The 27698-nt window shown below is 42.8% G+C and overlaps 1 protein-coding gene across 1 annotated transcript in view; it reads right to left on the reverse strand.

Annotated features, from left to right (window-relative positions):
* Positions 1-24912: 24912 nt before the first annotated feature.
* The window catches only part of ATP10A (ATPase phospholipid transporting 10A (putative)), a 174617-nt gene continuing 171831 nt past the window's right edge, over positions 24913-27698 (reverse strand). The window contains exons 18-21 of the mRNA XM_065870996.1: positions 26479-26559; positions 26296-26400; positions 25676-25863; positions 24913-25531 (exon numbers count right to left, since the gene is read on the reverse strand). Of these exons, the coding sequence (XP_065727068.1) occupies positions 24913-25531; positions 25676-25863; positions 26296-26400; positions 26479-26559 (993 nt within the window). The remainder of the gene's footprint in view (positions 25532-25675; positions 25864-26295; positions 26401-26478; positions 26560-27698) is intronic.

A 27698-nucleotide genomic window follows, 5' to 3' on the forward strand; every position in this document is an offset into this window, starting at 1 on the left:
GACCAAGGGATCAATCCAAGAAGAAGATATAACAACTATAAATATATATGCACCAAACATAGGAGCACCTCAATACATAAGGCAACTGCTAACAGCTGTAAAACAGGATATCAACAGTAACACAATAATAATAGGGGACTGTAACACCTCACTTACACCAATGGACAGATCATCCAAACAGAAAATTAAAAAGGAAACAAGCTTTAAATGACACAACAGACCAGATAGATTTAATTGATATTTATAGGACATTCCATCCAAAAACAGCAGATTACACTTTCTTCAAAAGTGCGCATGGAACATTCTCCAGGATAGATCACATCCTGGGTCACAAATCAAGCCTCAGTAAATTTGAGAAAATTGAAATCATATCAGGCATCTTTTCTGACCACAACACTATGAGAATAGAAATCAATTACAGGGAAATAAAGGTAAAAAACACATGGGGGCTGAACAATACGTTACTAAATAACCAAGAGATCACTGAAGGAATCAAAGAGGAAATCAAAAATTACCTAGAGACAAATGACAATGAAAACACGATGATCCAAAACCTATGGGATGCAGGAAAAGCAGTTCTAAGAGGGAAGTTTATAGCTATACAAGCCTACCTTAAGAAATAAGAAAAATCTCAAATAAACAATCTAACCTTACACCTGAAGGAACTAGAGAAAGAAGAACAAACAAAACCCAAAGTTAGCAGAATGAAAGAAATCATAAAGATCAGAGCAGAAATAAATGAAATAGAAACAAAGAAAACAATAGCAAAGATCAATAAAACTAAAAGGTGGTTCTTTGAGAAGATAAACAAAATTGATAAACCATTAGCCAGACTCATCAAGAAAAAGAGGGAGAGGACTCAAATCAATAAAATTAGAATGAAAAAGGAGAAGTTACAACAAACACGGCAGAGATACAAATCATCCCAAGAGACTACTACAAGCAACTATATGCCAATAAAATGGACAACCTGGAAGAAATGGACAAATTCGTAGAAAGGTATAACCTTCCCAGACTGAACCAGGAAGAAATAGAAAATATGAACAGACCAATCACAAGGAATGAAATTGAAACTGTGATTAAAAACCTTCCAACAAACAAACGTCCAGGACCAGATGGCTTCACAGGTGAATTCTGTCGAACATTTAGAGAAGGGCTAACACCCATCCTTCTCAAACTCTTCCAAAAAATTGCAGAGGAAGGAACACTTCCAAACTCATTCTATGAGGCCACCATCACCCTGATACCAAAACCAGACAAAGATACTACAAAAAAAGAAAATTACAGACCAATATCACTGATGAATATAGACGCAAAAATCCTCAACAAAATACTAGCAAACAGACTCCAACAACACAATAAAACGATCACACACCATGATCAAGTGGTATTTATCCCAGAGATGCCAGGATTCTTCAATATATGCCAATTAATCAATGTGATACACCATATTAACAAATTAAAGAATAAAAACCATATGATCATCTCAATAGATGCAGAAAAAGCTTTTGACAAAATTCAATGCCAATTTATGATAAAAAGCTCTCCAGAAAGTGGGCATAGAAGGAACCTACTTCAACATAATAAAGGCCATACAGGTTGGAGAGGATGGTGGAAGAGTTAAGACGTGGAGATCACCTTCCTCCCCACAGATACATCAGAAATGTATCTACACGTGGAACTGCTCCTATAGAACACCCACTGAACGCTGGCAGAAGACCTCAGACCTCCCAAAAGGCAAGAAACTCCCCACGTACCTAGGTAGGGCAAAAGAAAAAAGGAAAAACAGAGACAAAATAATAGGGACAGGACCTGCACCAGTGGGAGGGAGCTGTAAAGGAGGAAAGGTTTCCACACACTAGAAGCCCCTTCACGGGCGGAGACTGCAGGTATCAGAGGGGGAAGCTTCAGAGCCACGGAGGAGAGCACAGCAACAGGGGTGCGGAGGGCAAAGCAGAGAGATTCCCGCACAGAGGATAGGTGCCGACCAGCACTCACCAGCCCAAGAGGCTTGTCTGCTCAGCCACCGGGACGGGGAGGGCTGGGAGCTGAGGCTTGGACTTCGGTCGGCTGCCGAGAGAGGACTGAGGTTGGCAGCGTGAACACAGCCTGAAGGGGTTAGGGCACCATGGCTAGCCAGGAGGGAGTCCGGGAGAAGTCTGGAGCTGCCGAAGAGACAAGAGACATTTTCTTGCCTCTTCATTTCTTGGTGCGCGAGGAGAGGGGATTAAGAGTGCTGCTTAAAGGAGTCCCAGGGACGGGCGCGGGCTGCGGCTACCAGCGCAGACCCCAGAGACGGGCATGAGACGCTAAGGCTGCTGCTGCCGCCACCAAGAAGCCTGTGTGCAAGCACAGGTCACTATCTACACCACCCCTCCCGGGGGCCAGTGCAGCCCGCCACTGCCAGGGTCCCGGGATCCAGGGACAACTTCCCTGGGAGGACGCATGGCGCGCCTCAGGCTGGTGCAAAGTCACGCTGGCGCAAAGTCACGCTGGCCTCTGCCGCCGCAGACTCACCCGGCATCCGTACCCCTCCCTCCTGCTGGCCTGAGTGAGCCAGAGCGGCCAAAGCAACTGCTCATTTAACCCTGTCCTGTCTGAGCGAAGAACAGACGCCGTCCAGTGACCTACACGCAGAGACGGGGCCAAATCCAAAGCTGAACCCCAAGAGCTGTGCGAACAAAGAAGAAAAAGGGAAATTTCTCCCAGCAGCCTCAGAAGCAGTGGATTAAATCTCCACAATCAACTTGATGTACCCTTCGTCTGTGGAATACCTGAATAGACAACAAATCATCCCAAATTGAGGAGTGGACTTTGAGAGCAAGATATATTATTTTTTCCCCTTTTCCCCCTTTTTGTGAGTGTGTATGTATATGCTTCTGTGTGAGATTTTGTCTGTATAGCTTTGCTTTCACCATTTGTCCAAGGGTTCTGACCGTCGGGGTTTTTCTGTTCTTTTTTTCTTTTTACTTTTAAAAGTTTTTTTTCTTGATAATTATCTTTTAGTTCAATAACTTTATTTTATTTTATCTTTATTTTATCTTCTTTCTTTCTTTCTTTCTTTCTATTTTTTTCTCCCTTTTATTCTGAGATGTGTGGAGGACAGGCTTTTGGTGCTCCAGCCAGGCATCAGGGCTGGAGGTGGGAGAGCCAACTTCAGGACACTGGTCCACAAGAAACCTCCTAGATCCAAGTAATATCAAATGGCAAAAATTTCCCAGAGATCTCCATCTCAACACCAAGACCCAGCTTCACTCAATGACCAGCAAGCTACAGTGCTGGACACCCTATGCCAAACAACTAGCAAGACAGGAACACAGCCCCATCCATTAGCAGAGAGGCTGCCTAAAATCATAATAAGGCTACAGACACCCCAAAACTCACCACCAGACGTGGACCTGCCTACCAGAAAGACAAGATCCAGCTTCATCCACCAGAACACAGGCACTAGTCCCCTCCAACAGGAAACCTACACAACCCACTGAACCAACCTTAGCCACTGAGGACAGACACCAAAAACAGCAGGAACTACGAGCCTGCAGCCTGTGAAAAGGAGACCCCAAACACAGTAAGATAAGCAAAATGAAAAGACAGAAAAACACACAGCAGGTGAAGGAGCAAGGAAAAAACCCACCAGACCTAACAAATGAAGAGGAAATAGGCAGTCTACCTAAAAAACGATTCAGAATAATGACAGTAAAGATGATCCAAAATCTTGGAAATAGAATAGCGAAAATGCAAGAAACATTTAACAAGGATCTAGAAGAACTAAAGAGGAAACAAGCAATGATGAACAGCACAATAAATGAAATTAAAAATACTCTAGAAGGGATCAATAGCAGAATAACTGAGGCAGAAGAACGGATAAGTGACCTGGAAGATAAAATAGTGGAAATAACTACTGCAGAGCAGAATAAAGAAAAAAGAATGAAAAGAACTGAGGACAGTCTCAGAGACCTCTGGGACAACATTAAAAGCACCAACATTCGAATTATAGGGGTCCTAGAAGAAGAGAAAATGAAAGGAACTGAGAAAATATTTGAAGAGATGATAGTTGAAAACTTCCCTAATATGGGAAAGGAAATAGTTAATCAAGTCCAGGAAGCACAGAGAGTCCCATACAGGATAAATCCAAGGAGAAACATGAGAAGAAACATATTAATCAAACTTTCAAAAATTAAATACAAAGAAAACATACTAAAAGCAGGAAGGGAAAAACAACAAATAACACACAAGGGCATCCCCATAAGGTTAACAGCTGATCTTTCAGCAGAAACTCTGCAAGCCAGAAGGGACTGGCAGGAAATATTTAAAGTGATGAAGGAGAGAAACCTACAACCAAGATTACTTTACCCAGCAAGGATCTCATTCAAATTTGATGGAGAAATTAAAACCTTTACAGACAAGCAAAAGCTGAGAGAGTTCAGCACCACCAAACCAACTTTACAACAAATGCTAAAGGAACTTCTCTAGGCAAGAAACACAAGAGAAGGAAAAGAGCTGCAATAACGAACAGAAAACAATTAAGAAAATGGGAATAGGAGCATACATATCGATAATTACCTTAAACGTAAATGGATTAAATACTCCCACCAAAAGACACAGACTGGCTGAATGGATACAAAAGCAAGACCCATATATATGCTGTCTATAAGAGACCCACTTCAGACATAGGGACACATACAGACTGAAAGTGAGGGGATAGAAAAAGATTCCATGCAAATGGAAATCAGAAGAAAGCTGGAGTAGCAATTCTCATATCAGACAAATTAGATTTAAAAATAAAGACTATAAGAAGAGACAAAGAAGGACACTACATAATGATCAAGGGATCGATCCAAGAAGAAGATATAACAATTGTAAATATTTATGCACCCAACATAGAAGCACCTCAATAGATAAGGCAAATACTAACAGTCATAATAGGGGAAATCAACAGTAACACAATCATAGTAGGGGACTTTAACACCCCACTTTCACCAATGACAGATCATCCAAAATGAAAATAAATAAGGAAACAGAAGCTTTAAATGATACATTAAACAAGATGGACTTAATTGATAGGACATTCCATCCAAAAACAATAGAATACATATTTCTCTCAAGTGCTCATGGAACATTCTCCAGGATAGATCATATCTTGGATGACAAATCTAGCCTTGGTAAATTTAAGAAAATTGAAATTGTATCAAGTATCTTTTCTGACCACAACGCCATGAGACTAGATATCAATTACAGGAAAAGATCTGTAAAAAATACAAACACATGGAGGCTAAACAATACATTGCTTAATAACGAAGTGATCACTGAAGAAATCAAAAAGGAAATCAAAAAATACCTAGAAGCAAATGACAGGGGAGACACGATGACCCAAAACCTATGGGATGCAGCAAAAGCAGTTCTAAGAGGGAAGTTTATAGTAATACAATCCTACTTTAAGAAACAGGAAACATCTCAAATAAGCAACCTAACCTTGCACCTAACGCAATTAGAGAAAGAAGAACAAAAAACCCCAAAGTTAGCAGAAGGACATAAATCATAAAGATCAGATCAGAAATAAATGAAAACAAAATGAAGGTAACGAGAACAAAGATCAATAAATCGAAAAGCTTGTTCTTTGAGAAGATAAACAAATTGATAAACCATTAGCCAGACCCATCACAAAAAAAAGGGAGAAGACTCAAATCAATAGACTTAGAAACGAAAAAGGAGAAGTAACAAATGACACTGCAGAAATACAAAAGATCATAAGAGATTACTACAAGCAACTCTATGCCAATAAAATGGACAATCTGGAAGAAATGGACAAATTCTTAGAAATGCACAACGTGCCAAGACTGAATCAGGAAGAAATAGAAAATATGAACAGACCAATCACAAGCACTGGAATTGAAACTGTGATTAAAAATCTTCCAACAAACAAAAACCCAGGACCAGATGGCTTCACAGGCGAATTCTATCAAACATTTAGAGAAGAGCTAACACTTATTCTTCTCAAACTCTTCCAAAATATAGCAGAGGGAGGAACACTCCCAAACTCATTCTATGAGGCCACCATCACCCCGATAACAAAATAAGACAAGAGTGTCACAACGAAAGAAAGCTACAGGCCAATATCACTGATGAACATAGACGCAAAAATCCTCAACAAAGTACTAGCAAACAGAGTCCAACAGCACATTAAAAGGATCATACACCACGATCAAGTGGGGTTTATTTCCAGGAATGCAAGGATTCTTCAATATATGCAAATCAATCAATGTGATACACCATATTAACAAATTGAAGGAGAAAAACCATATGGTCATCTCAATAGATGCAGAGAAAGCTTTTGACAAAATTCAACACCGATTTATGATAAAAACCCTCCAGAAAGTAGGCATAGAGGGAACTTTCCTCAACATAATAAAGGCCATATATGACAAACCTACAGCCAACATTGTCCTCAATGGTGAAAAACTGAAAGCATTTCCACTAAGATCAGAAAAAAGACAAGGTTGCCCACTCTCACCACTCTTATTCAAAATAGTTTTGGAAGTTTTAGCCACAGCAATCAGAGAAGAAAGGAAATAAAAGGAATCCAAATCAGAAAAGAAGAAGTAAATCTGTCACTGCTGCATATGACATGATACTATACATAGAGAATCCTAAAGATGCTACCAGAAAACTACTAGAGTTAATAAATGAATTTGGTAAAGTAGCAGGATACAAAATTAATGCACAGAAATCTCTGGCTTTCCTATACACTAATGATGAAAAATCTGAAAGTGAAATGAAGAAAACACTCCCATTTACCATTGCAACAAAAAGAATAAAATATCTAGGAATAAGCCTACCTAAGGAGACAAAAGACTTGTATGCAGAAAAGTGTAAGACACTGATGAAAGAAATTAAAGATGATACAAATAGTTGGAGAGATATACCATGTTCTTGGATTGGAAGAATCAACATTGTGAAAATGACTCTACTACCCAAACCAATCTACAGATTCAATGCAATCCCTGTCAAACTACCACTGGCATTTTTCATAGAACTAGAACAAAAAATTTCACAATTTGTATGGAAACACAAAAGACCCCGAATAGCCAAAGGAATCTTGAGAACGAAAAACGGAGCTGGAGGAATCAGCTCTCCTTCTGCACTGAATGCCCTATTCGTTTTCAAGCAACTCTTGCTTCCTCAGACCTAGTTCACACAAGACTTTGAGAACCCGGCTCACAGAACAAGGACCACGGTGCCTTCTAAGCACTGGAAGGGGTGGTTCCTCAACCAGGTGGGACTTCTGCTGGTGGGTTTCCAACAGCCTGCTCTGTCCCTTTAGACTGTTACCCAGAGAGGTTTGTCATGCCCCTCCTAGCCTGCCTTGGCTCATTTTGAGGTCGCCACATTTAAAAGTCTCAAGAATAGTGAGTACTTAAAATACTGAGATCCCTTTTCCTTGTATTTACATGTACATGTATAACTGAATCACTTTGCTGTACATATGAAACTAACACAACACTGGTAATCAAGTATGCTCTAATTTAAAATGATAATTGTAAAAATATATACAATGTTATTCAAAAAAGAAAAAAATGAAGAAGGGAAGTAGGCAGAAGTGCTTCTCTGTGTGTGTGCTTAACGGTGAAATGCACAGTTTCCTTTGGGAGCCTCAACTCTTTCTTGGCAGCCTGCTTCTCTATCGGGTTGGGGCAGTCCTGGGGTCACCTGTATGTGCAGATGCCAAGGGAGGCAGCTGTGGGTGTTGGTGTGACAGCCACGTGGGTATCTTGGACATGAATTTGACTGGTATTTCACAGCTCCAGCAGCCCTGCTTCCTTGGCCCAAGCAGTGTGATGAGAGACAGTAATGCCATGCCCCTGACAATCACTCTCCTTAAAGGGATGGAAAGAACACATGACAAGCCTCTGTGCACGTCCCCGGCCTCGGACACTCTCCGTTGAAGCTGTTGAGTTGCTGCACATGGACCAGAGCCTCATGGCCCCTGACCCATCAGTTGAGCCAGAGAGGGAAGAGGAGGCTTGCCTGCTGTCCCCCCTGGGCTGCTGGGGCTGGAGGTGACAGGTGCACCAGGACCGGAAGCTGTTCCTGATGTGGGTCAGGACTCCAGAACATTTTCCAAACAGAGAACCCCCTGCAGCTGAAACAGAGCAGGACCCTGTGGGGATCCTGGGTGCAAAAGCCTTTCTGTGTCCCCCATTTCTTGATTACAGGAAACAAGCTTCTTTCAGCCTCCATGACCTTCCTTGCGTTCCAAGGGGCAGGTTCAAACTGTTGCTAATCAGGGAAGGGAGGGGATGCAGAGACAAGGGAGGAGCAGTCAAGAAACAGTAGTACAACCTTGGGTCAGGGTCCTGGTTCCCCCCCAAGGGATGTACATAACAATAACTTTGAGCTGTCTTGCAGATACTGAAACCCCCACCAGGTGGAAGAAGTATGCTGCCCACAAGCACACAGACCCCAAACAGGCTAGAACCAAGAGGTTGATGAAGCTGACTCCCACTTACCTCACCACCAACCAGTCAAAAGACTGTCCATGAGCTGATCATGCCCTGCTCTTTGAATCATTACTATAAAACTTCTCACTACTCCCCCCAGGTCGGGACATACAGTTTTGTTATTGTTTTTGTTTTTGTTTTTTTTGCGGTACGCCGGCCTCTCCCTGTTGTGGCCTCTCCCGTTGTGGAGCACAGGCTCCGGACGCGCAGGCTCAGCGGCCATGACACACGGGCCCAGCCGCTCCGCGGCATGTGGGATCTTCCCGGACCGGGGCACGAACCCGTGTCCCCTGCATCGGCAGGTGGACTCTCAACCACTGTGCCACCAGGGAAGCCCGGGACATACAGTTTTGAGGGCATTAACCCACTGTGACCCCCTTTGCCTGGCAAAGCAATAAAGATATTCTTTCCTACTTCACGCAAAACTCTGTCTCCAAGATTCAATTCAGTACTGGTGTACAGAGGCTGAATTTCAGCTACACAGCCACTTACACCTAAAAAAGCCCAGGAGTGAGTACCCAGGCCACATGCCCTGACCTTAGGTACAAAGTGGAATTCAGGAAGAGAATGGATCTGCTCAAACTCCTCTACCTACCTCGGCTGCCCACCCAGCATATGGATTTCTACTTACAGTAAAGACCCATGAGCTCCAATTGGTCATGCTAACCATGAACCCCTCTTCTGTTTTATTATGTAGCCATGTTTCTGGCCAGTTCTTCTTAAAATTCTTGGCTTCATCCCAACAGTGTAATGGATCCACCCTGACAGCCTACAACATTTTTGCATTTCTCTGTATGTGGATTATATGCTGGAGCCAGCATGACCAGCGTATCTTGTGTCACTTGTTTTTTTTTTGTCATTTAGTTTTGAAAGGCAAGATGCAGAGTCAAAAATCTTTAAAACTGAAAAGAAACTTCTTCTAAAATAATTAAATTACAGGCTAGGAAATATTAATTCCTGAGGTAAAAGACTAATTGACCTGGGGTGTCATAGAATGCAGCCTCACTGGATGTACAGAAGGCAGAGCAGAGGACGACTCTTCTCTTCCTGAGCACAGCTCTTTTCTCGGCCTCCCCCTTAGCTAGGGTTGACCCCACCCTCCCTCCAAAAAGGGTGAGAACCGGTAAGAACCAGGAAGGGGTTCAATCCAGTGAGCAATCTAGGCCTTGTGTGCCAGTTTAAGGAAGAACTGAGGATGACAGATGATTCTTAACCTCAGTTTACCTAAATGTTGATTTTTAAAGACTTGACATATAAACACATACATGGAATAGTAGTGCAAAGCAAAATTAAAGCAAAAACAAATCAAAAAACTGAAGAAAGTTAAAATCCTAATTATAAAGAAAACCAGTCGCCTGAAATCCACCCTGAGTTGAGGTGACTAAACTATCCTAACTCAGTGTGTGTGGGATGGGAACACGGCTCATGTAACTTTTAAGGCAGGGAGCTGCCTTCCTGGCAGGGTGGAAGGGCCGCCATGTGCCGAGCAGGACCGGGCTTGGTTAAGGTTTTCCTTATGCCAGCCAGTGTCTGAACCGTGTCATAAACTTTCCAGTGAAGGTCTCCAGCTTTGTTTTTATTAATGAGGACAGGAGGAAAGAAATACCATTATAAGCGTCTTGAAAACCCTTTGTCATTTTTCCAAAACGCTTGCTTCAAGTTAGATATAAACTAAGATCAAATTGTTCAAAAGTGTTTTAGTGCTTTTATGTACAAACAAAAGAAAGAAACCAGCTTGCGATTATGTTAAAACTGCAGGGTTGAGATCAAAAAGGAATCATAACATGCAGGTCCTTCTGGAAGAGACACTAAGGACTTGTGTAACAGTCCACATGACAGAGAGGTCATCCCTGGGCAGGGCAGAGGCAGCCATCATGGAGGCAGTGTTCATTCTGAGTAAGATCAAAGTCCAGAGACTGGGAGGGAGGTGAGGAAGCCCTGTTTTCCTTGTGGCTTGCTCAGATGACCCAAGGCCATCAATTCATTAAAGAAAAGAAAAGTAGCTGGTGGAGACAAAGATGATTTCATAATCTATGAATGGGCCCCCAACACCAGATGGGTTTCTCTGTGGTGGCAGAGTGAACACTTAAGGAAAGGACTTGAGAACAAGTCCCAGTATGGAGATTATTCAGTGGAGATGCAAGAAATGCAGGATGAGGTGAAACTGAGTCACAGTGCTGGAGCTGGCAAATGTGTGAGGGGCTCAGGAAGGAGGCCATGGAACTCTCCCTCCTTGGAGGCACAGACAAAGGGAAAGGCCAGGGCAGAGCCAGGTGAGAGGGAGGGCCTGCCTCCCTAGCCAATAACAGTCAGGGACTCCAGGACCTTCCCTGTCCCTGTCTCTGTTCACTGTCCACAACCCCACCCCTAGCTCCTCCTTGACCTTGCTTGGTCTAATCCACTTCTAGTGGAAGTGGAGGTGCTCTGTCTATGGGACTTGTGGCCTCTGCAGATTTACAGTTGGGCCACTATTTTGTACTCAATTCACAGTCACAAGTACAGAAACAAGGTGTTTATGATCTTCTAACTTCTACAACTACTTTTTTTCTCTACCTGTTCTATTAATTTCTGAGAGAGGGTCAAGCTATATTTGTGATTTTTTTCTATTTCTCCCTTCTGTCAATTTTTGTGGCACATATTCTGAAGTTCTGTTATTAGGTGCACACCATTCAGGATTGTTATGTCCTCCTAAGAAACTGACATTTTATCATTAATTGTCCCTCTTTATGTCTCAAAGTCTATGTATCTGCTATTGCTCCAATTATGTCACCTTTCTTTTTTTGTTACTCCTTTTTCCATATTGGTATTTTCAACCTGTCTGTGTCTTTATACTTCAAATGCATATAGTTGGATCTTATTTTTTTTAATCTAGTCTGAAAATCTTTGTCTTTTAATTGAAGTTTTTAGTTTACTTACATTTAATGTAATTATCAATATGATTGGTTCAAGTCTACGATCTTGCTATTTGTTTACTAAATAGTAAACAAATGTCCATCTGCTCTTGTTGTTCCTTTCTTCCCCTTACCTTGTGGGAAGAGGGGTATGATCCTAATAATTTTTAATCTTTAAATTTATTTTCTGTATTTTTAAAGCTGTACTTCTTGTATCATAATTGTTTATTTTCATTTTTAATGAAATATAGATCCATGCATTTCTCTAGAACTCCCATTTCAAACACTGTATTGTTCTATGGACTGCCAGAGTGGGGATTCTGATTTCCAGTTAGAAAAATATGATCATAGTGCCAAGGAAGTTCAACACAAAGTGAGCATAAAACTCAGGACTTCCATCTCCAATGTAGAGAGACAACAAGGTGTTATCATGAGAACTGGAGTACACCAGAGGCTCAAGCATAGTTTGCAAAGGCAAAGTCAAGTCAAGAAGAATTTGTTCTTGATTTGGGAGCTATTTGAGATGAGGATCCTCTGAGACTGAGGAAGTCTCTTGGGAAATGGTCTCAGAACCTCATTTGCTGGAACATGAAGGAAACAGGATTGGGCAGAGTGAATCATTGAACTGTGATTGGGTCATAACAAAGGCTTTGGCTTGTCCCACAAGGAGCTTTGGAGCTGGGTTGACCCTTCCATGCTGTTCAGAAATGAGGCAAGAGGCCAGGCCTTGGTACCATCACATAAACCAAGATGCAGGTTGAAATCAGGAAGGGAATGTGAGCCTGGGAAGGAAGTCTCTTTAGCTGAGGGCAATTTCTAGAGAGAGACTTAGCAGAGAGCTCTTGGTACCAACACTGCCAGGAGCTAAGGAGTAAGTGTTACTGTCCTGAGAGGACCTGGGGTGTAGGCATCACAGACTACATCACATGTAGACATCACAGACTCGATGACAGCAATTCAAATTGTCTCTTCTTTTTTAACCTAGGATGGCCTATCCTAAAAGAGTAGAATTCTAGAACTAACAGCACTACATTAATTGTTTACTTGGACTAATGTTCCAACTAGGAAAAGGATTCCAAAGAGGAGGTAACATTTGTGGATTTACTATTACTCCTGCTGAGCCAAGACCACAATTCCAATTTTGAGACACTGTATTGTTTCCACCATTACACCATGCTGTTTTCCAGTGATTAGAATCCCACCCCCCAAAAAAGGAGATGGAAATACAAATCCAAAAGGTCCAGTGAATGCAGGTCCAAAGGGTGTCAATTAAACTAGACAATTCTTTAGTGCAGTTTTGATTGCACGACATACCCATTAACCCCAAGGCCTGCATATACTGTGTGATGGGGCCTGTGTCTCACTTCAGCTGATATGTATTTAGAACATAATCTGTGCTAGGCTTTGTACTTGGCACTTGATCACATGTAATTAAACATATAGTAAATGGTTTCTAACCTTTCCATCATAAAGAACCTATTTTATTACGTTTCCCTCAATGGACCACTTGTTTTAAAATCTATCACTTTTAAAATAAAAGCTGGCTTTTAAAAATGACAATTTTGTTTTTCCATCATAATGAATAAAATCCATAGATAATAGTCTGGTATAAATTCAAGTCAAAAGTAAATATATTTAACATGACATTTGACTTTGCAGCTTTATTCCTGGGAAGAATACAATTTCTAGTAGAGTTTTTAAAATATAGGAAATAACTTGATTTTCCTCTAGCTCTATTTCCAAATTGGGAACCATTGCTATAGGGTGTGGCAGAATCGATATGGTACATAAACACTCAATCACACCATAAAGAGGGCCTCATGAAGTTATTATAAGTTATTACTAAATAGAATTTAGGTAAATAAGCAAGTTGCAGAAATTTAGGAAATAATGAGAAATCACCCACAATTTCATCACTCTTATAGTCTTTATCAATCCAAGTTTTATTTTTTACATACATAGTTTTAATCCTGCTTTTTTAACATCACTGTTTCATATACATTTTCCCTTATAGTTCATAAACATTGTTTTTGGAATATTTGAAATCTCAAATGTTCCCAGAATCATTTAGTCATACTCCCATTGATATCACTCTAATTGTTTCCAAATTTTCACCACTAAATATGACAGGTAATGAATATCTATTCAATAAAATGCAAATAAAATGTAAATAATGGACTATTTTCTTTAGATTTAATCACCAAATTGAAATTATTAGGTAAAGAGATTGAATATGTTCAAGGTATTTTGTTGTACCTTGCCAAGTTTCTTTACAGGATTGTTCCCACTCAAAAATATGAGTGGTCAACTCATCAGTCTTTGGTCAAATAGCATTTCGATATTTGTTTTATTGATTCATAGCAGTCATTTGTCTCATAAAGTTCTTCTTTTCCTAGTTATTACGGCTTTTCTCAATGGGGTTGATATTTCAATTTTGGTTGTCATTTAATACACAAATATTTAAATATCTTTTAGTCCAATTGACCGAGTTCTTTTTTGGGTTTTTTTCCTATCATTTCTCTCTGGGAATGCCATCCCTCTTGTTAGATTTCCTAAACAAAGCCCCTGCTCTGGGCTGACTGTTGGGGTCCCAGGGACTGGGTGTGGTCATAGACATGACCCCTCATGCTTCATGGGAATATTGGTGTGTGAGTAGGATTCTGACACCAATTCCAACGTGTGGGTTTCCCCATACTGCCAAGTAATTCTCTGTCATCAGCTAGATATCCTACACTCAACTCAAATCTGACACTACCCAGTGATAGCATCAGATTCCACAGATTTAGGGCTCAGTCTCAGACTTTAGACACCAATTCCAAGTCCAGGTTGTCACCTGTGCATCTGACTGGCTATAAATCAGAAGTTCCCCTGACCCCCTCTATGAGTTCCATTAATTTGCTAAAGTGGTTTGCAGGACACAGGAAACCAGTTTACTCATTAGATATTATAAAAGAATATAACTCAGAACAGCCAGATGGAAAAGATGTACAGGGTGAGGTATGGGGAACAGACATGGAGTTTCCATGTCCCCTCCAAGTGTGCCACACTCCCAGCCTGGAAGTTCTCTGAACCCCCACCCCCATCCAGTCCTTTTGGGTTTATACAGAGGCTACATTACATAGGCATGATTAAATCACTAGCTATTGGTGATTGAACTTAATCTCCAGCCTCTCTCCCCTCCCCAGAGGTCAGGGGGTGGGACTTAAAGTTCAGACCCTCTAATCACTTAGTTGGTTTCACAGTCAACCTGTCCTCATCCTTATGTGCTTTCTAAAAACCATTTCACTAGCATAACAAAAAACACCTTACTGCTCTCTTCACAGGAAATTCCAAGAGTTTTAGGAGCTCCGTGCTAGGAACTGGACCTGTCTAATTATAAATAACAATATCAAAGTGAGCCTAAGTGATGTTTGTAGGAGCAGCATCCTGGACAGTCCAGGTTCCGGATTATAATATTGAACAGTGTGGGCAAGTCCAAAATGTGCAAATGAGAAATCAAGAAGGCTGGAAAAGGAGCTGTGTGGGGCTCTGCTCAGGTTCAGAGGGGCTGTGGGAAAAGGAGGCTGGGGAATGCCCCAAGCCAAAGGGCAGGCAAAACCTCAGGACCCGTCACATGTGCCTAAGGGCTCTCTCTTCAGCAGTTTGAGGATAGTTGATTTCAGTTTCTTCTAATTTTACCATGTTTTGATCTCTTACAATTTTTAATTTATTTGGAATTTACTGATATGGACATAAGAATAAATTATTTTTCTACACTCTTGACCAGTTACCAATGAGATTTTTAGTAACTATTTCTCTTCCTCATTGATTCTTGATCCTTTCTTAAACCTTATACATTAAGTTCTTCTATGTAACAGGATACATTTCTTTCATTTCTGTCAGTTCATTTCTAGTCAGATACATTTCTAGTCAGTTCTGTTTATGTACCTTTTTCTGAATTATTACTACACTATTTTAAGTATTAGCGCTTTATATTTTACTATTTGGTCTCTCCATTACTTTTACTTTTTAGAATATACTTTGATATTTTTGCCTGTATATCTTGCCAGATAAACTCTAGATCCATTCTATTAATTTCAAAAATACCTAAACAAGGAAAAGAAACAAAAAAGAACTAAACATTTTTAAAGACTATAGAAATTGTGTTTGGAATGCAGTACCTTTGCAATACTTAGTGTTCTTTCTTGCTTTTTTTTTTTTAATTGGCCATGCCACGTGGCATGTGGGATCTTAGTTCTCCAACCAGGACCAGGGATGGAACCTGTGACCCCTGCAGTGGAAGTATGGAGTTTTAACCACTGGAGCACCAGGAAAGTCCCCAATACTTAATTTTCTAACCTAGAAATGAGGCAAGTCTTTATAGCTAAGACTTTGGTTAACGTCTTCCTAAACTCTGGTAGGTTGTCTTTATACTTATTTAGAGTATTCTTAGGTTTTTAAATTTTTGTTAGTGCTGGTGTTGTATTGGTGAATGAGAACTTTTCCTTTTCCCCATCATGCTCTATAGAAAAACTAGTTTTTTTCCCTTGTAGTTAGTCCATTTATTGCTTCCCCTTGTTAGTCCTGAAAAACCTTCTAGTTTATTCATTTGAATTTGGGGTATACAACCATAATGAAACAGGAGGGAGGGGGGCAGAGCACAACTTCAAAAGAATGACATAGCCATAGGACATGACAAAAACTGGTTAGAACCAACTAGATCCAACATGGCAAAGGATTCGACTTCCAGTAGATCTTGAGCCTCATTAACTGCTTATTGTGATATGTTAGCATGCTAAATGACATGCCCACCAGTGCCATGACAGTTCCGAGGCCGACCATAAAAGGCCAAAAAGTGGGCAATGGCCCAGTTCCTGGAAATCCCTTCCCCAAAATAGTTGGAATAATCCTCCCACCATTAGCCTATGAAATTACCCAGCCCATAAAAACTAACCACTTCATATTTCAGGACCTCTCGCCTTCTGAGATGGCTCTCACTCTGTCTGTGGAGTGTGTTTCTCCCAGGGCCATTTTTACCTTTTGATACTGACCACATTCTGTCTATGGAATGTGTATCTCTCTAAATAAATCCACTTCTTACCTATCACTTTTGTCTTTCACTGAATTCTTTCTGCCATGAGACATAAAGAACCTTAGCTTCAGTAACTCCTGAGGCCAGGTGTATGATTTTTCAGTTAAAAGACAGTGGGTTCAAGTCCCAATATGTGTTCTGGCCATGTTCAAGTCCCAGCCCGTGGGTTCAAGTCCCATCTGAGGTGCATAGTTTCAGCTGGCAACCGTGAAGGGACAGTGATAAGGTAAGAAAATGTTGAGAGTTAGGTCTTGGTCATAGACGAGCTTGTGGGATTCCATGAGCCAGGTGTACTGGGGAGTATGCTCTGCCAATGTCTGCCCATTTTTGATGGGCTGGTCAACCCCGAATGCTTCAGGGCTCTGATCAGGAATCTAGGTCCAGACCAGAGGAATAATGGCAACTGGCATGGTTTGCTATAGAAAGATGGTGTGGAATGGCTATGCTTAGGCACATCCAACAGCAGGTCCAGGACAGAATTATTACTGCAGGATTTGGTAATCTATACTCTTCTCCTTGACTTTGGTTTTTCTCTTACATTCTATGTTCATTCCTGTTTCATTTCTTTCTTTCTTTTCTTAACCCCAGAAGACGTGTGTGGCTGCCAAGGTGTACTTTTTATTGACAAGTGCTGACCATTTATTCCCAACTTGCAACTAGGCCAACTCTCACTCATCATCAACACTGTAGGGGACACCTTCTGTACCATTCCTTTGTGGCAAGTTTTTGGGCACTAACACCTGGTTGGGAGGCTACCTTGGAAGGGATAGCACCTAAAATCATAAGTGCAAATCTTGACCAAATTGCGTGGTGGATTTTGACATAAGACGGGAACTTTTGGATAGCATGGAAATTAAAGACCTCACCTCAGGCTTGGGTCTGAAATGGGTCAAGTCACATCAATCCTGACCAATACACCTCTGGATCATATCCTCCGGGATTGGGGGAAAAAAAAAAAAATCAGACAACAGGGGCTTCCCCGGTGGTGCAGTGGTTGAGAGTTCACCTGCCGATGCAGGGGGCATGGGTTCGTGCCCCGGTCCGGGAAGATGCCACATGCCGTGGAGTGGCTGGGCCCGTGAGCCATGGCTGCTGAGCCTGCGTGTCCAAAACCTGTGCTCTGCAACGGGAGAGGCCACAACAGTGAGAGGCCCGAGTACTGCCAAAAAAAAAATCAGACAACAGGAATTAAAAAGAAAAAGCATATTACATTATATAATCAGGTTTGGCCACAATATTAGTTAGAAAGCCAAGAAAAGTGGCCACTAAATGGGTCCCTGAGTTATGATACTATATTGCAGTTAGGTTTATACTGTAGAAGAAAATTAAAATGGAGTGAAATTCTGTATGTTCAAATTTTCATGACCTTGTATTTAGACAGTGAAACCCAAAGGAATTTAAGGAATGTGTAGCTCAGAGGGATAACTCTAGGAAGAACACAGAGGACATTTTAACTGACCCACCCTATAGGGCCATGCAGTACACTGGGTGGGGAACAGTGCCATTCTTGAGGTAGACCCACAATGGAATTACCAGGCAAATTCTATTGATAAGAGATAGACTAGACCATATGATTACCTGTTTAATAGAGGGCATGAAGAAACTTACAGTAAAACCTGTTAATTATGAAAAGGTAAAAGAGATCCAACAGGGACAGGACAAAAATCCTGCAGTCTTCCAAGGGAAACTAATGGAAGCTTTTAGGAAGTATATGAACATAGATCCCTCCTCCCCCGAGGGACAGGTCCTTTTGGTTCTGAGTTTCATAGCCCAGTCTGCCCCAGACAGCAGGCACAAAATTCAGAAGGCAACTGCTGGTTCTCAGACTCCAATGAACGATTTGCTTCAATTGGCTTATTAAGTTTTCAATAATAGGGAGATGGCTGAGAAGGCTGAATGAATGCACCCAGCAAAATATGCAAAATGCCCAAATGCTGGCAGTGGCTTTGTCTGCTCAGAGACCACCAAAGGGGAAGCCAGCTTTTCGGGGCCAATCTGGTCCTGGCAGACTATTAGGCCCCCGGGCACCCAGACAGGACCAATGTACCCTGTGTGGACAAACAGGGCACGAGAATGAGGATTGCAATCATTACACCCTTTGCAAATAGCCAGGACATTGGAAGAGGGAATGCCCCAGATGCCAGAGAGTGATGGGGGGCCCCTCGGCCATTGATGGTCTTACAATCAGAAGACTGAAGGGGCTCAAGGCCAAAGGTGTCTCTGCCTAGAGATACCATTTATATAACTAATGTCGAGCCTCGGGTCGTCACTGATATGGTGGGTCACTTTATAAAATTTCTTATAGTTGCTGGTGCAACCTTTTCAGTCTTAACCCAAAGGATTGGAAACCTTAGCAATCATAAGGAGTATGTAATGGGGGTGTCAGAGAAGAGGCAGTGGCACACTTTCCTGGAACCCCTTTTATGCAACATCAATGGCCAGCTGTTTCTACATTCCTTTCTCTGTGGCTGATTGTATCATCTCTTTAATGGGAAGAGATTTATTAACTATGTTAGGGGCCACTCTTTTTCTTGAGGGGCAAGGGAAACACCTTCACCACCATATGATACTAACAGAAAGCAGAAAAGTAACAGATTGAATCTGGAGCTAAAATAGAAGACTTAGTAGACCCTGGAGTATGGAATATTGAGATTCCAGGCTTGGCCAAAGATTTCCAGCTGGTGATTATTAAGTTAAAAAGAGTTACAGAGTGTCTGAATATAAGGCACAAATTTCTTAAACCAGGGAAGATCCTCAAAAGTGTCTGTGAATACATTACAAAATGGGAGGTCACTAATCGAACTAGACTAACCATAGCTGATATTTGGAGCCTGATAAAAATTTTCCGGGGAAGCCCTTTTCCCTAAGCTAAATGAGGGAAAGTAAAACATTACAACATAGGTGAATGAATGTATCAGTCATTTGATATCATTGAGGTGGCCACCCAGTTGTTCGAGGGAAAAAAAAGAAAAGAGGGGCTTCGCTGGTGGTGCAGTGGTTGGGAATCTGCCTGCCAATGCAGGGGACATGGGTTAGAGCCCTGGTCTGGGAAGATCCCACATGCCACGGAGCAACTAAGCCCGTGAGCCACAACTACTGAGCCTGCGCGTCTGGAGCCTGTGCTCCGCAACAAGAGAGGCCGCGATAATGAGAGGCCCGCGCACCGCGATGAAGAGTGGCCCCCACTTGCCGCAACTGGAGAAAGCCCTTGCACAGAAATGAAGACCCGACACAGCCAAAAATAAATAAATAAATATTTTTAAAAAAAGAAAAGAAGAAAAAATTCATTTTTCTGGCCTTAAGGGAACAAAAGTCATCCTAGGAGGAAATTGCCTGTGCCTTCTCAAAGATACAAATGTTCTACCTGGTCTTCTCCAGGAACACTTATCTCCACCATCTTTTAAAATACAAATTTTGAAAAAGGGGGTAATTTAGAACATGACTTGTCAAGGATAAATGGAAATCCTAAGTGTCTTTTCTGTAAACATTGGTAAAAAGAGTTTAGCCATCTAGACAGGTGACCTTGATTTGTTTCATCTGCCAGAAGCCCAATTTGAATCCAATCTCTTTTGTAAATGATGGGTTTTACATTTTTGTACCTGACTCATGGCTGAAATTTTGAGACAGGAGCTATGAGGTTTTTTTTGTACCTATCTATATATGTGTTATAGATGTATGGTACTGCCAAATTCATAAAGCAGCTCTATTTAATTGGCTTTTAAAATTAAGTGCTTATATAAATACTCATAAATGTGAAGAAAACCAGCCAAATGAATTTCAGGTTCACATGATCTGGGAAATATTTAGTACTGAACAGATATCTGGTATTAAAGCTAGCTTAAGCTTGTTGGTTTGATTAATATAGACACGTCTTTAGAGTCATCAATGTTAAGTATAATACTTCTTCTGTTGTACCTAGGTTTACTGAAGGTCAAGTTTATGTTATTCCTACTGCAAATTTGTCAGTAAGAAAATTAACTGGACGTGAAAAAATCTTTTAAGGCAAGTAAGATGTATGTCTTCAATGAAAGAAGGTGTGAGGAATAAAAAAAATACTGAAAAGAGTTGTGCGTGATCAGGATTTTCTAAGATTGGATTAAATTTAGTTGGGCAAATGGATTTTGTTGGGAGTAGGCTGAGGCAAGACTGGATTTGGTTTCTCCCTGCAAAGTTTTCTTGAAATGCTGCTTTTGATAACAGATTATGTAAATTTCTTTGCCTTTAAGTGACCTGTTTTTACTTTTGAGACCTCTTTTAACTTTGGTTAAGGAATAAGTATTGTCTCACAGTGACCTATGATAGTATCTGACCAATATTTAAAACTTTTTGACAAACTCACCAAAGATCAAATTTTAATTAGTTCTTTTGATTTACAGCTAACTTTGGGATGCTTTAGAGGGCTCCTGAGGCATCTCAAAGAAAAATACTTAACTAAGGTTATTTGGTATGTTAAGTTAAATGTAATCATTCCTAATTCTGGTTATTGTAACCAAGTTTCTTTATCAATTACACTGTAATTAGAGGTTTAATCATGCCTTTTAGGTGTTTTGTTATTTATAGATGGCTCTTTTTGTACTCTGATGCTGTTACAAAAAGTGCTTCATCATCAAGAAGATTCATAGGAAGGCTAAGGAAACAATCACAACAGTTCCATATCAAGATGATGGTTGTGTGAGGATTCCAGCCCATACCAACTTAAAACAAAGAGCTGTCCTGTCCCTGGGGTCCCTAGATCAAGCATCTAGAGATTTTTACTCCCTGACAGGCAGGATCGATCCCCCTACTCAGCCTTGAAGCAGTTACAGAGATGAACCATTGCCCCTCTACTTCCCAGAAGAATACAGGAGTAAAATCTCTGGGGAATGAAAGAGGAGGAAAGGGGGCAGGGTACAACATTTAAAAGAATGGCATAGCCATCGAGGACATTAACTGGTTAGAAACAACTAGGTCCAAGATGGCAGAAGATTTGACTTCTACCAGACCTTGAGCCTCATTATATGCTCATCATAAAACATCAACTAAATGACACACCCACCAGTGCCATGACAGTTTCCAGGCTCACCGTAAAAGGTCAAAAAGTGGACGGTGGCCCAATTCCTGGAAATCCCTGTCCCTTCCCCAAAATAGTTAGAATAATCCTCCCACTCATTAGCCTATGAAATTATAAAACTAACTAACCAGCCCATAAAAACTAACCACCACATATTTTGGGGCCTCTCGCCTTCTGAGATGGCCCACACTCCATCTCTAAATAAATCCACTTCTTACCTATCACTTTGTCTCTCACTGAATTCTTTCTGCCATGAGACATAAAAAACCTGAGCGTCACTAAGTCGTGAGATCAGGTGTGTGATTTCAATTAAAAGACAGTGGGTTCAAGTCCCAACCTGGGTTTTGGCTGGGTTTGAGTCTGGCCCATGGGTTCAAGTCCCATCTGAGGTGCACGGTTTCAATATGTGTAGGTAATGATAAGTTGGTCTCTAATTCCAATATTCATTCTTTTTAAAAGTTCATGTCTTATTGCATTACCCAGAAGTTCCAAAAAATATTAAATAATACTGGGTTATAACAAGCAACTTTCCTTTATCTCTGATTCTAACAGGAATGCCTTTAGTGTTTCAGCATAAACATTAGTTCTTGGGGTCACCACACATTTCCTGAGTGCATTCTAAGAGCTAGGTCCTATGCTACTGCCAAGGGTATAAGGTGAAGAGGACACAGATCTGACCTCCAAGAACTTAAAATTGGTTTTGTATAATGTCATATACTTAGTCCATCCATTTTGTCACCAAGAGCAGAGGCAGCCTTCTTTATTTTGGATTTGTAATTAGGATTGAGTGACATGACATGTACTTCCCAGGATTCTTTTGAGATAATCATGGAGTTCATCTCTGTAGTATGTTCATTTGAGATCAAACTTAGCTGCGTGTGATAATATTATTGTAGGCTTCTATAAATATTCTTCATCCTTTGGGCAGCTAACTGCCAATGCCCTTTATGATGCTTTTTTCTCTGAAATGGCCTTGGTAGGCATATTCACAAAGCCACTTCCTGGATCATTCCATTTCCCAAGAGAAAGTATCTATGGAAGAAAGATGTCTTTGGAAAGAAGGTAGATTGTGAGTGCAGGAAAATCTGGAAGCTGGAGCATTTTGAATTCTCAGATACTCAGGTAAATAGATGTCTAGTTCTTCTTGTACTTTGTACTAACAACCATTACCTTAATTCAGGAAATGATAGAGCTGTGTATCTTCCCAGGGAAATTCTTTTCATATGTGTTGCTCCAAGAAAACATGAGGTAATCTCAGGCATGGGGGGAGGGGGTGGGCTAGGACAGCACCACTTTCAGTCCTGGGCATTGCTGGCTGCTGAAGCCCCTCCACTCCTTCTTCTCTCTTGCCCCACTAACAGGACCCAGATATTCCTGAGTATCCACTCATGTAGCCCAGTTACTTGGAAGGAAGCTGACCTTTCTCAGCTCCAACCTGGAGCCCGTCAGGACATTCTCACAATTTTCCAGTAACTGGTTTAAGGCTGTCCTGCAACTGCATGAGGTCAAGGAAACCAAGACTCTGCTCAGGATGTGGAGAGTGACACCCTCTCTCTCCTCTGGAGCACGATGTGAGCACATGTCCTGGGATGGTTCCAGTCATGTCATTACCAAGAACAGAGCCAGCCTTGGGATCAAGCTGATCCCAGAAAGCTGAGTGCAGGGAGAAAGAGGAAAGCCCAGGTCTGAGTTGCATGTTCAATTGCCCTGGAGCCCACCTTCTCTCTGGACTTGCAGACATGAAGCCTGACGTCCCTTTCCATCTGACCAGATGAGGTGCATCTTCTGTTACATGCAATGAGCCACACATGCTGGGTAACCAGCCATTATTGCTGGCATGCTGTGCTCAGAAACTACTTAGTCCTGAGATCCTACGACCTCTGCACATCGCTGCTCCGGGGACAGGCAGCCACAGGAGTCCTAAGCAGGAGCACACCCTGCTCACTTCACGTCCCCAGGCTGAGCAAGCAGGCAACTCACAATGGCTGGCAAAGTCAAAGAGAGGGTTCTGAAGAGTAAATGCTATACAACTGCCTTGGATTCTTATAATCTTTTCCTTCTCTTTTTCTCTGTTTAGAGACAGAAGTAATGACTCATAAGACAAAAACCTAAAGAGCCCAGCCTCTTGGTGCAGGGAGCTGGTGTAGCCCATGTCACAGTGTCCCAATGTGCAGCTTGCATGTCACCCAGCTGTTTCCTCCACAGAGTCTAAAAGGATTTGCCATGAGGAAGTGCCCTGGAGTACTCAGAATATGTTCTGTCAGTGTAACCGAGCAGGACCCTACAGGGTCTTCCCAGGACAGACCCCTCCCCCATATTCTCTGCTATAGCTCCTCTCTGAAGTACCTAGATGATAGTATCTGATGCATATTTCCTGAGTTTTCCAGATGCTGGTACCACCACCAGAAGGAAGAAATTAATGCTTGATGATCGTGAGCCCTAAGGATTGATCACCATCAGAGAATTGTGCACAGCTGATCACAGACCCTGGAATGTCCCTCTCTCACCTGGCCTTTAAAAATGCTTTGTTGAAACCTTCTGGGGAGTTTGGGGTATTTTTGAGCATGCGCTACCCGTTCTTGCTTAGCCCTGCAATGAGCTTTTCTCTGATCCAAACTCTGATGTTTTGGTTTGTTTGGTCTCACTGTGTGCCAAGCACATGAACTTGCATTCGGTAACATTAGGTCACATATTAATAATACCACACAACAGTGGCAACCCGAAACGTTCTCTTTGCAAAGTGAAGGTTGTTTATTGCTTGTTATGATTTTAACAGGCAAGACCCTACATAGGAACTATAATACCTACAGGTGGTCTTTACCAAATGCCTGCATAAAGTAGAATGTTGGAATGAATTTCATGTGTGTGTGTGTTTTCCCAGAGTTCTCACTTTCCCTTTCCTGGTGAAGCAGAGTCCACCCTCCCAGTGGTGGGATTGAGAGACAGACAGTGGGGATCTCTGCTGGGGCCGTGTGCGTGCCTGTCACCTCCCCTCACATCGTCCACACCCGGCCAGGGTTCACTGTGCTCACACGCATTTCCACTAGGGGAAAGCAAACATCACACATGTTGAAGAAAACCAATCAGACTGCATTTTCTTATAAAATGAGATGAAAAAATAAATCTAAACCCACCTCTCAAGTGTCCCTCTTCTTTAAACTCTTCTATATGATAAAGCTCTTATTTTTCTTTTCAATATACTCTAGTTAGAAATTTTAAAAAATAAACTTTTTTTTTGGTACCTTTCATTTCCTGTGTTAGCCTTGGAAATATATAAAATACATCTCACTAGAACTCTTCTGTGCAAATAATAAACATAAATAATATTAACATCTATGTTATAAAAAAAGCATTTTGAGGTTTTCAGCTGCCACCGCCAGCTGTAGTCCCTGGAAGGAGGTCCTAGAAGTAGTCCGTGGTCTGCCCACTCAAGCCTCGCAGGTCCTGGTCTGGCTGCGGGGGGCTGGGTAGGAACTCGCCGTCCCGCCTGTCCATCTGTAAACCACTTCGGGAGAACTGTAGGACACTTCCCAGCCCGCTGACCAGAGAGAGGGAGGAAATCCAGTTGAGTGAGCTGAGGCTGGGCAGGCTGAAGATGGACGACAGGGCAGCTGCCCTGCTGGCACTTGTGGGTTTCATCTTGGAGCCCCCTGGACAGCCTTCCGGGATCACCTCCTCTGGTGAGGAGGACCCTGGGGTCTGGCTGCCCAGCCCTTCCAGCGGGGTGTCCTCCCTCAGAGACATTCCCATGTCCACCACGCTGGGCTCCCCGCTGGCCTCTGGAGAGCAGGACGACTGCTGTGCGTGCCAAAACACCTGCGAGCTACAGTCCTGGGAGAAGGACCCCGAGGCACTGATGCTCCTCTGTTCTGACGGTTCCGTCCTCGGTTCTCCTGGGAGGTGTCCCTGAGCAAAGGTCTCTTTGGGAGCCCTGAGTTTCCTGGGGGACCTTCTAACCAACTGGCGTCCCAGCTGCAGTTGGGTGGGGAAAAGGCTCCTCTGCAGGGCTTTGAAAAACAATCTGGAAAGAACATATAGAACACAGTCAGCTATTGCTGCAGTGGGGCCTTTGAGCTTCTGAGACTTGAACGGTACAGGAACACAACAAAGGAGAATGCTGTCAGAGCCCACATGGGACCCAAAGGCCACTGTCCCTGATACCCACCTGGGCAGCAGCGCGGCGACGGGTGCTATGAGACAAATGAAGTAAAACACAGGGTCACGCATTAACGTCTGCATGGTCCAATAGGGGTTGGATGGAGGGTAGCACATTGCACAGGAAGCATTATAAATCAAAGCCACGGTGAAAAATAAAAGTATACTGAAGCCACAAGCCATCCAGTTGAGCCAGGTCTGAGGGGGAAAAAGGAAAGGCTTTTATCTCAACAAAAATGCACTGGTCCTTTGCAAGTGGAAGATGTAAGAGGGCGTAGTGGGAACAGGGTGGTCGGTGGGGCAGGGAGCCTTGAGAACTGGTGGACTGGCCTGAACACAAGTGGGGAGATGGAAGTCAGGTGCCAAGGGAAGGACGGGGAAGGAGAGCTGGGGTGGAGGGGCTCAGGCAGGCAGGAGCCCAGCACTGCCTGGGACAAGTGCTGCTCCCACACCCTGGGCTTGCGTGTGCATGGCCAGCCTGTGCATCTGCTTTTGTTCTCATCACAGTGAGGCCAGCTTTGCAGTCCCCCCCAACCCCCAACTCAAATCTCTGCTCAATCTCACAGAATGTGCACGGAAGTAAGCAGATCGCAGACCAGCCCCCTTCTGGATCAGGCCCACAACTCTCACCCAGGTCTTGGTTTCTATACCCAGGTGCAGGAGGAAGGTGAACAGCGCGATGGCGGTGATGGGGGTCCCCCAGGTGAACATGTCTGTGTCTGAGTCGTGGTAGGCCTGAAAGACAGCGAGGTCCTGTGTCTGTGTGTCGCCAGATAAAGCTGGTGGGAAAGGCTGGGCCGGGTGCCAACTTACCAGGTAGGGAATGAAAAAACACACCAGGCTCTGGAAGGCAGCATCAGCCATGTTCAACCAGAACGTACGAGGCCGATATTCCTGAGACACAAAAACAAGCACGGAGATTACAGGAAAGGCCTCATCTCTTCAAATGGTTTTCCGTCACCTACGGGGGCCATGAAGGCACAAGTCAAGCACCCCAGGGACACCTGCTAATTCAGGACTTTGGAGAGGGAGATCCTGGAGTGTGGAAGGCTGGTGAAAAAACACTACAGAAAGGCCTGCAGGGGCACATGGGGCTGAGTAAGTCACTGCGAGCATTTGTGCCCACAAGGCCTGCTACAGCATTCTCAGTCAACAGCAGAAAGATGAAAATGCTTTCTAAATCCCATAAGGAATTTCCCTAGACAGGGACTAGTGCATGAAATTACGGCATCTGCCCCAACCTGAGCCGTCTACTTTGTCAGGGCTTTGCTTCCCTCCGTTGGTGGACCCGCTAGAATATTTCTTAAAAGTGAGTTATTTTAAAATTAGATCATGGGTGTTTCCTAATGTTAAAATCAAAAAGCTGTCTACCGGGCTTCCCTGGTGGCGCAGTGGTTGAGAGTCCACCTGCCAATGCAGGGGACACAGGTTCGTGCCCCGGTCCGGGAGGATCCCACATGCCGCAGAGCGGCTGGGCCCGTGGGCCATGGCTGCTGAGCCTGCGTGTCCGGAGCCCATGCTCTGCAACGGGAGAGGCCACAACAGTGAGAGGCTCACGTACCAAAAATAAATAAATAAAATAAAATTTAAAAAAAAAAAAAAAAAAAAAGCTGTCTACCATGGGCAAAAAATGACTTTGAAATGGACTAATCAAGTCTTCCTTATCTGGATGCCCCAATCTGTATCTGGCACTGCGGAGTTCTGAGCTGCTGGTGTCAGCACTGGCCCGCAGGACGCAGGACACACAGAGCAGGCAGGAAGAGCGTTTACTGAGCACTTACGAAAGCCAGGCCCTTCTGGTTTGTCCCCAGGACAAACTCCCTGTGGCCACCTAGGACATGAGGCCTGGCTGAGTGCAAGAGCTCCCCCAGGTGACAGGTGATAAGCGGAGGCCCTCCTCATCTACCTGACCCTAAGCAGCCCCTACCTACCCCAGGCTGCCTGTGGGGAAGTCAACTCTTCAGTAAATCAGTTCCGAATGAGAGACCATTGTGGGATATGCGGGGATCCGTTCCCTGGGCACTCGTATAATA

Source organism: Phocoena phocoena, chromosome 2, assembly GCF_963924675.1.
Source record: "Phocoena phocoena chromosome 2, mPhoPho1.1, whole genome shotgun sequence".
In the NCBI taxonomy this organism is placed as follows: Eukaryota; Metazoa; Chordata; class Mammalia; order Artiodactyla; family Phocoenidae; genus Phocoena; species Phocoena phocoena.